Consider the following 9,495-nt stretch of genomic DNA (forward strand, 5'->3'; position numbering starts at 1 on the left):
GGGTGGGGGTGGGGGGGGGGGGGGGGGGCGCTGCAAAGGAACAACAGCAGTCTAACCATCCACCGCTGCGAGTTGTACATCGAGAGGCCTGCATGTGCTTCTCATGTGCTGTACATAGAATACGAGAAAATTCATACGAATTGTGCATATTGCGATGTGTACCATAAGTTGGCACCTGACACCTTGAAGCACTGCCAAGAACTTCAATCTTGGAAATTTACACATCATCTTCCTCTACGCTTGCATGAGCTTCATACTGTATCGATGGTTCTGATTGGTTGGTGGACTTTCATATGTTGTAACAAGGAACATGGTTGGATATAGGAACTGAAGCGATCCTTCTGAATAATGCTATTTCATGAATCGAAAGGAGGACATTTATCAGATCAGAATATAATTTTGTAGAACATAGAATGATATTTGCAAACGGGTAAGTCATCAATTTTACTTCGACGATTTGAAGAATATCATGAACCTTTGTTTCTGTGACGTATATCACATTTACAAGAAGTATTTGTGTGAACAACTTGTTCATATTCTACGAAGGGGAACGGGCTGGATCAGTCTCGCTGAGGACTCCTGTAGGCGTGACGAAGATTCTTGCGAAGGAAATCCACATTGCGAGCGGAGCAGCCACCATCTTGGGCGAAGCATATGGAGCAGAAATCAATTGTGGGCCAACGACGAAAGAAAAGTCACAACTGCTGATCGGATGAGATGAGCCAGGTCACCAAACGTATAAACAATCAACGATGCTTATGTGCTAGGGTGTGGAAGACCGAGGCATCCACCAGAGTTGTTACTCTGCTGAGGGCAAAGACTAGGCAAGGCAAGGAACGGCACAGCGGGCATGTATAGGTAGTTTTCGAGTAGTGGAGTTGTTTTAATCAGTTTTTTCATTGCAGAATACTCGTATTGGCCAGTTGTGTATTGTTGGTCACGGGAAATGCCTCGAAAGAACGTGTTGAGCTTGACGAAGCATTAGAGCGCGAAGTCCGCGAAATATCTAACGGAGATGAAGAACTGGCCGGGGCGCTATCTGAGTAAGTCTGCCATTTTGAAAATCAACGTGTTTCCTTTGTGGCGCCTCACTCGACATCCACATGGGGACGAATTGTGCCCCGAGTGCTGCTCGTGACTGCCTTAAGAACTAACAATATGACGAGAAGAAATCACAAATATATACATTGTCAGCAAATTCTACCAAAAAGGCAGTTCTTGAATTGAGGCACGTCTGTACTCAGTATTCAGCAGTGGACTCGCAAAACCATTTCGAAACAAACGTATTCATGGTACAACACTTTCGTGGGTACAGAAAAATGGAAACATCGACAAGCGATGATCACTTTTACTTAAAAAAACGTACATTCATGAATGAATGAGAAAAAAGAGCATAGTGCGTGTTATATTTCTTGCAGGATGAAGCGGGGTTACTTGGAGGCAGTCGATGAGGTGCTTGATGATCACGAACGAGTAAGTATGGTGATACGTGTTTGTATACTGATCATTTGCATGGTGTACCGTCTTGCTTCATTTGTAATCTTCCTGTCAAAAGAAGTCCTTGTCGCATACAGAAAGAAAAGACGAAAGAAATTATGGGGAACATTTTAAAAAATGTTCCCCGCCAAGCATAAAATGAAAGGCCTATGTTGAATGGAGCATATATTATAGTCATATTTCATTGCTTCTGCCTCTGGTTCGGCTTCGAAGAATTACGCTGTTTGTGATCATTATCTGTATCGGTGGCTCTGAAATTAGAAATGCACAATGCCATAATGCTGTCATTATGCTAGCATATTCGCCGAAACGTGAGATTTATGATATTTGCATACCTGTCGACACAACGATTTTGTGGAAATTGATATCAAGTACGTATTTACGCAGCAAGAAGTTCTCAAATTCGATTTCAGTTTACAAATTTCTGAACGAACAGGATAGGCCTTTAAGATACCGGGTACTTATGTTTATATCCAATGATTTTACCCTTCTAGGCTCTGTCATTACATCAGCGGGACCTGCTCAGCGATGAAGGTGAGTTTCAATCGCGCATTGCGTTCATTTGCTCTTGTGGACTTCGACGTATCGACCCCCATGTAGGCTGTTTCCTGGGATGGATGTTATCAAGATTTGTCGTGTTAATGCTTTGATTAGACTGTAGAACAATGGGAATGCAAGCCTAGGTGCGAGCGGTTTTTGTTTAAAGACAATAGATTGTGCTTAGGGCCAGGCCTGAATTCTTAAACTGACCTATATTGATTTTGAGTCCAAAATTGAAACCGATTTTCTCTGACACTTACAGAACTGCATGAGGTCGCCAGGCGGTCCCTAGAAGATGTGGAAGAAAATATTTCAAAAAGGGTAAGTCAGCCTTGTTGTTTCTCATCATCGACCGAAGGAACTAATAAATTTATTATGCCAGGCGGCATTTTCTACTTATACAGTGTGTGAATCGTTGACCTTATTTTAAGAAGGGGGAGAATAAACCAATTGAAATATAAAGCCACCCATTCCTTCAGTTATAATTGATTGATTCACTCTGTCATTTTAGGCACTTGTCTTCTTGGCGACCCGTGCCGCAGTCACCAAAGAAAAGAAAAAAGAAGGCGGTAACAAGACGTGGATTGCATTCAAGAAATTTTTTAAACAAGGAGCAAAGATTGCCGGAAAAGCCCTCAAGAAAGCTGCTCTCTTCGTAAGAAATTGTTTTTAAAACTTTTTGTTTTTGATATTCAGATTCTTTAAGGAATGACAGCTAGCATTTGCGTTGCCTTATTTGTATCTTGTATTCATACCTCAAATGAATCTTAAGCGTTTTTCTCCTCATCCGTCCGTTTCCAACTTCGCTCTCTCGAAAAAAAGCTCGCTCAAAACATGAAGGGCGTTGGTTCGGCTATCACTCAGCAGAACAAAAAAATTATCCATTTTTCCTTAGCCCCATCGGAGACCGATTACGCACGTTCCTCCACAAGAAAGTACAGCGTACAGTTAGTGCAGCGGTGAAATCCACACCGTCTCTGTTCGTGTTTGTAGTAATACGAAGACCGATATAAAGTTTGGCCGCCACGGTCAAACTTAAAACTTCTGTGTGAGGAAAGATGGTGTCACTATAGATTCATGCACTTGATTGGGAACAACGTTTACATGACGTAGTGTTGGCCGTCGTCACGTCACCATGCATTTTACATTAGTGTAACGTGACGTGACGCGACGTTTTCGTAAACGTTGGTCCCAATCAAGTGCATGGATCTATACCTGAAACTTCAAAGTGAATGTTTTCCATGATTTTGTTAACAGTAACTTAGATCAATATGTCTTATACCATCAGGTAACTTTTTCAATGGTTTACATCTTTTCTTTTAACAAGCTAATCAAGAAAGGCTCCAAGGCACTCTCCAAGACCGTGAAAAGCAAGGCCAAAAAATGGTTCGACAAGGGTGGCAAGAAGAAAAAACTGGACAAGAAGACGGAGGCTGAGTTGGCAGCGGTTCTAGCGTAAGAAAGCAATCACCAGCTTTTCTTTCTCTTTCTGTATCATATTTCGTGTTGTAATCATATAGCTTCACCCGGAATAAAATGACAATGAGTCAAATTGGAATTGCTTCTTTCATTAATTAACACACCTTTGAGGCTTTTTTTATCACAGCAAAGATATCAAAAGCTGGCGTGAAGAATATGTGCATGTATAGGTCACCTGGACATCGCCATGAATTTGACCCACTAGCTTCCTAAACCCTTTAAGATGCTTAAAGTAATGACGGTATTCACATACACGAAGACACGCTGGACTTGTGTGACGCTCCAGGCTCATTAGTAAGAAAGTACGACTGGGTACATCTGTACCTTCTTAGGGACAGCTGGCGACCAAGAAGTAATGAGCTGGCGTCCTTAACATCTCAGTTGGACAAGAGTGTCTTTACCAAAGAAGATTGAATGTCACAGTCCGGTACCGACTTGATCACACGATCTTCAATAGATCTTTGCCGTAGCAGGTGACCATTACGGCACTAATGAATACACTTTTTGTCATCTCGAAACCAGCACGGGGGACTGTCCAATTTAGCAGCGACGCTTGATTAAGTGTCCCCCGAAGCTGTACTGCATAAAAATCCTAACGGCCAAGTTAGAAAACACTAACGCCCGCCCGCCATGTTTTGAACTACCGGTCAGCCAGGTTACAAACGCCCTCAGATATGATAGACTACCAGCCGGCCGCAGTGGCGCTACCGTATTCACCGTATTCACCAACAGAGCATTGGATGTGGAACACAGATATGAGTATCATTGCGACCTCGCGCGACCATTGTCAGAAATCGAATGCCACCTAATCAGACAGTTCCTCAATACACGCATGGTTTTAATACTAGCAAAGCGGGAAATTGTTTTGCATCTTTAAAACTCGAAAAATAGTTGCGTGCTCCTATAATCATCAGAGGGTGTCATGTTCATCTCCTGATTATGTATCTTATGAATTCACTTTGCCAATATTGTAAAAGGGCAAATTTAAAGGCCACTTTGAACCAAAAATGGTACAGAAGGCACCAAAGACGCCATTCTGTCAGCTTGTATGTGAAATAAAAACCTGAAAAATATGTTTATTCGTAACAACGGCTTCATGGCCTAGTGGGTAAGACGGTCAGGATCAAGTTGTGAGGGTGCCGTGTTCGAACCCGCTCGATGAATATTTTTTCAGTTTTTCTTTTCACGAGTGTGTCTCTGTGACCTGTCTCGTCAATGAACTTGTTGTTTGTGCATTCAAGTGAGACCAGACGCTGGGTGTCTTTCAAATTTCAAGTGCAGTTGGTTGTTTGATGGTCATACGTGTGTGTTTTCTAACTCAGCCGTTAGGGTTTTTATGCATGGATGTCAGCTTGTCACAACAAAATATGTTCGATTGCAACTACATGATAATAGAATTTTGTAATTTTATCATCTGTACTTAACTCGAGACACCAGAACTATAACGTATGAAACACATTTTATAACACCCAGTATGTAATTTGTTTTCAAATGATGTGGGGCACGATTTCGATTTGCATGTATATTCTCTGGGAGATTAATGAGTTGACATTGAAACGACCATGTCTGAGGGCACTTTGAGAAAGGAAATATTCGACTATCAGGAGCTCCTTGAAACTCGACTCATTTTCCAATAATCTGCCGTCAGATTGGATTTGATCTCGGTCATTGCGTGGGTCTCAACTTGAAGAAGCTTGTATCTGAGGTGGTGGTTCATCACGTCACTTATCGACCTTAGACATGGCCGTTCCAATGTTAACACATCAGGTTCTTCAGTCATAAAGTTTCTTCTTTATCCTTCACCTCGCAATCAAAAGAATTCAGGCCATGACCATTACATGGTCCATTGTCGCTAAACAAAGCGCGCTCGCACCTTGGCCTAAGCTTCCATTGTTCTACAGTCTTATCAGGCCAAATCTTGATATCAACGACTTTCATGGAGTCGATTGACCTAAGCTGCCAAGGGAAAGTAAACGTTGCGCTCCTTTTCTCTTACAATGGGTGGCCAGCTTTCTGGTCAGCCTAAGTTTACAGCTTGGCCTACTTTAGAAATAACAATTCCCCAAAAACAACGGCTCGGGGTTGGAGAGCTTGCCTATTAATAATGAATAGGAGAAGTAACCCAGGAATCTTTTCGTTGGTTTCGTTTCTGTGCTCGAATCGCAGTAGTCAAAATGACAGTTAGCCATCACTGTATCATCAATTCAAAAGCACGCCCGGCAGTTACTTTCGCATGGCATGGATTGCTCTCAATGAATAAATAATTGCATCCTTTCATTTCAAAACATTTTCGATGTCATCACTTCGACAACTAAAAGAGGGCATACATCAACTGCGTCGCTATTAATCATTCTCCATTGAAACACTCAAGGACCACCTGAGACATTTATACAGTAGCTGTAATTTTATAAATGTTTTGTAAGAATGATGAATTTGTTTTTTTCCATCGATCGCCACGAGAAAGAACATTCGGGTAACGCTGAGGAAATCATTTAGATTGCTTTCTTCCTCGTGCGTAGTCGAATTCACTCCATGGACAGTCCTATGATGGGGATTCTCCATCGTCGATCTATTATGGATCCATATTGATGGGTCTATGATGACGATTCTTCCTAATACATTCTCGGATGGTACATGGATGGAACATTGATGATTAATCTCCGTCAAAATCCAGACATTGACACTTTTCTTGTGTATACATTTGTCATTGATGATTTGAATAGGTTTTCATACGATCAATTCAAAACCTAATACCAGATTCATGTAGCATTTGTAATATGCAAGCACCCATTACGGCACTCTGCTGGCTCTATTCACGGTGCCCTCATCCCAAATCAAAATACTGATGAAATAGCACTTAAATAAAAAGTGGCATTCATCTTCAATCCTGCCTTGTTTGTACTCATAATATAATTGATGGAGTAAAGTTGTCCTGGATCCGGTGCGAATTTATTTGGCCGATGTATCATCCATGCAATCAATCACGGCCATTGAACTGGCGGCGTGTGTATTCCAATATAGTGCATTTAGCGAGCATTAACTTTTTTTTCTATCATTCAACTTTCTGATCGGGAGAGTGGCCGTAGCAGTATAGATAGGAGAGGACATTTTTCGTAGTTTTTTTGTTGTAGTTATTGTCTGACCTGTGTTGCGGTCACATTATTACATAGGAAAGATATCATTAGAATACCCCGACCATGAAATACGTCAATCGAATCTTTATCCCAGGAATTAACTTGAGGTAAACCTGGCTGTATTCTCAGACAGCACGATAGAGAACAGAATATAATTTTGCCCCGCCTCCAGTGTCTTTCGAGATATATGTACAGGTTTTTCAGAAAACTTACCTTTGGAAAAAGGCCATGCTATGAACGACCTAAATTCGCCATGCCCCGATTGTGTAAAAACTGGTTGCTCTTGGATTTCATTTCTGGTACCAATCTTTAGATTTGATTCCTGAGTACGATTGCATTTCCTATCTTCCAACTTTTCATCTTCTACATGTTTACACCAACCATTTTTAATCTGATGTGCGGGCTACTTTAGTTACAGTCTCAGAGCATACATGTCTCTTGAGGGCGTTAGTTAATACCGATAACAATATTTGCTCTGGTTTCTAAATTGTTGCTTAACCAAGGACACAAGTCGGATTTATCACGCACAGGGTTCTGCTGCCAGATAATCTTTTTACAGATGCACGATGCAAAAATTGGAACATGTTGATGTTTATTTTGCGGCATACGGCCAAAGAGGCTGTTAAGTTGCAGTAAATACCATAAGGTAATGACGGGTGGCATCAGGGGAAATCATATATGGATCAAGAGCTGAATTTATTACACAACAACCTTCGTCTTCTGCTTATTGTTATGAGATTTGATGCGTTTTCGCCGCTGAGGGCTGGCCTGATGCAATGATCTAATTTCGTTTGTGGACTGAGTTTGGACATTTGCGGTTGTTTTTTTTATGTTACAATAGAATTACTTCGGCACAGATAATAATGTTATTGCATAGTTTTCAGTTAAACTGGTAGACTCAACGCGAAGTAAGTTACTAGTTTCTTCGAATCTTCTGATCAATTTCGTCTATAATTAGAAACATGGTGACGTCACACTAATTGCCGTTCAGTTTTATCTAGCGTAAGTCTCGAAGTCTATATTATCTTAAAGAAGATTTAAGCAAAATTGGCACCCACGAACATGATCCTGATTTAATAAACCAGAAGTCACAGCATCTCACCAGCGTGTGCCCTCAGTATCTTCACCATCTCATCCGAGAACCTAAGATGGTCGGGTATTTACAAACGAGGAGCCGGGTGAGCGTAACATCAACTAATCCTTGCTACTGATGCCAACACACGAGTATCAATCGCTAACGAGGAGAAGTCAATATTATTGATAGCCTGAGGGGGTTCCGGGATCCGCTTCTGGGCCTTGAGGGATGCATCCATCTCTTCATCATTAGGGACTCGGTCAATAAAACACGTTGAAGGAAGTATTCCGTATCGCATATGAGAATGTGTTTATGATGCGCAGTAACTTAGTGGGAAAAATCCTCCTGCTAGTGACTTGAAATGAAACAGTGAAAGAACGATTCGATCCGTGATATCTATCGAGAATAATATCCAATCAGCTAATTAAGTGTATTGTGTTATAGACTAACTCTTCAATGTCTTCTTATGAAATCGGTGAACAATATCATTATTTGAGTATTCAACGTAATTCAATTTACGAATGCATCATATTCATAGGATTTTCAATTGTATTGATCGAGGTCTGATGATGCACAGTCAGATATCGAAAAACTACGAAATTCAGTTCATTAGGAACACGTGTTTAAACGTGTCTTCTTTATCTTCTTCTTTCCTTTCTTCTCCTTTTCTGACCTCGTTCTCGTTCGTATTCGTATTTCTTCTTCTTCTGCATGAGTTCATCGTTCGCTATGCGTACATTATCAAGTACAAGTAGTACTCCGATCGCGACTGCTGATGAATTCGAAGATGTATTTTCTTCGAAAGGTATATTGTGCTTGAAGATATGTTGTAGCAAGAATGTAAGCTATCCCCACTCCCCTCCCCCTTCCAGTGGCTGGACTATAACTTCCGTCAAAGCCAGGTCTGGAATATCTTATTGCCAGACACTGACTTTGACCAGCACAAATCCCTACTTAAAATATATTTACCAATAACCTTGTTAGTGTTTGTGAACGCTATTTGCGTTTACAACCATGCAGATTCGGTCGACTCATTTACACTTTGATAATGATGTTGACCAGTTCGAACTCCTCCGTTTGATATACTTACCAAGGCTATGTTGTCTATGTGAAAATGTGAAAGTGCACTGCCTTTGCTTACACTGTGCAAGCCTGGCATTAAGAAGACAGGTATCCAGAAACCTACCAAACAATATCACTGCTTCTTCTCAATAACAGCGCAGTGTTCAGTTCATCTTCTGAAAAAATGCTTTCAAGAAGAAACATGGCCCGCTGAGCGAACGATCCATATGTTTGCCTCAAAGGGCAAGGATCAGATCGCGCACTGGCCTACCCGGGGAGACTGACTGCGACCTGAGCTTCTGTAAGCAAATCCTTGACACGAATCAGTCATGGAGATGCCAGAGGTCTAGGTGTTGGGGGAAGAGAAAAAAAGCAAGACATCCTGGTTTTAGTTAGTTGGCATTACACGAACGATGTATTTGAGACTTTGGTTTACCTTACAGGGGTAAGCTTACAGGTTTCCTGTGGAATCGGTGCTAAGTGAGCGCCCAATGATACGCTCAATGTACACCATTCTGTACACACAGGTGTCCTATAATGAGTTGTGTTAAGTCAGATAAGCTCATCCGCGAAACAAAATACGTGACATCAAATTGGTCTTTAAAGCAGTCCGGGTAATCTTCCGCACTGCCTTACCCGGTATGTCTGTGGCTGTGACTTCAGCTCTGTGTGTAACGCCCTTCCACACACCCCAATCCTGGACTCCAT

General features: G+C 41.5%; 1 protein-coding gene across 1 annotated transcript; it reads left to right on the forward strand.

The window, feature by feature from the left end:
- Positions 1 to 389: 389 nt before the first annotated feature.
- LOC135503236 (uncharacterized) lies at positions 390 to 3,589 on the forward strand. Its single transcript, XM_064796707.1, has 7 exons — positions 390 to 430; positions 906 to 1,043; positions 1,419 to 1,473; positions 1,992 to 2,031; positions 2,300 to 2,358; positions 2,549 to 2,692; positions 3,365 to 3,589. Exons 1-7 carry the CDS (start codon positions 414 to 416, stop codon positions 3,494 to 3,496), a joined length of 585 nt encoding a protein of 194 aa, XP_064652777.1. The 5' UTR covers positions 390 to 413; the 3' UTR covers positions 3,497 to 3,589.
- The last annotated feature ends 5,906 nt before the right edge of the window (positions 3,590 to 9,495 follow it).

Source organism: Lineus longissimus, chromosome 19 (assembly GCF_910592395.1).
Source record: "Lineus longissimus chromosome 19, tnLinLong1.2, whole genome shotgun sequence".
NCBI lineage: Eukaryota > Metazoa > Nemertea > Pilidiophora > Heteronemertea > Lineidae > Lineus > Lineus longissimus.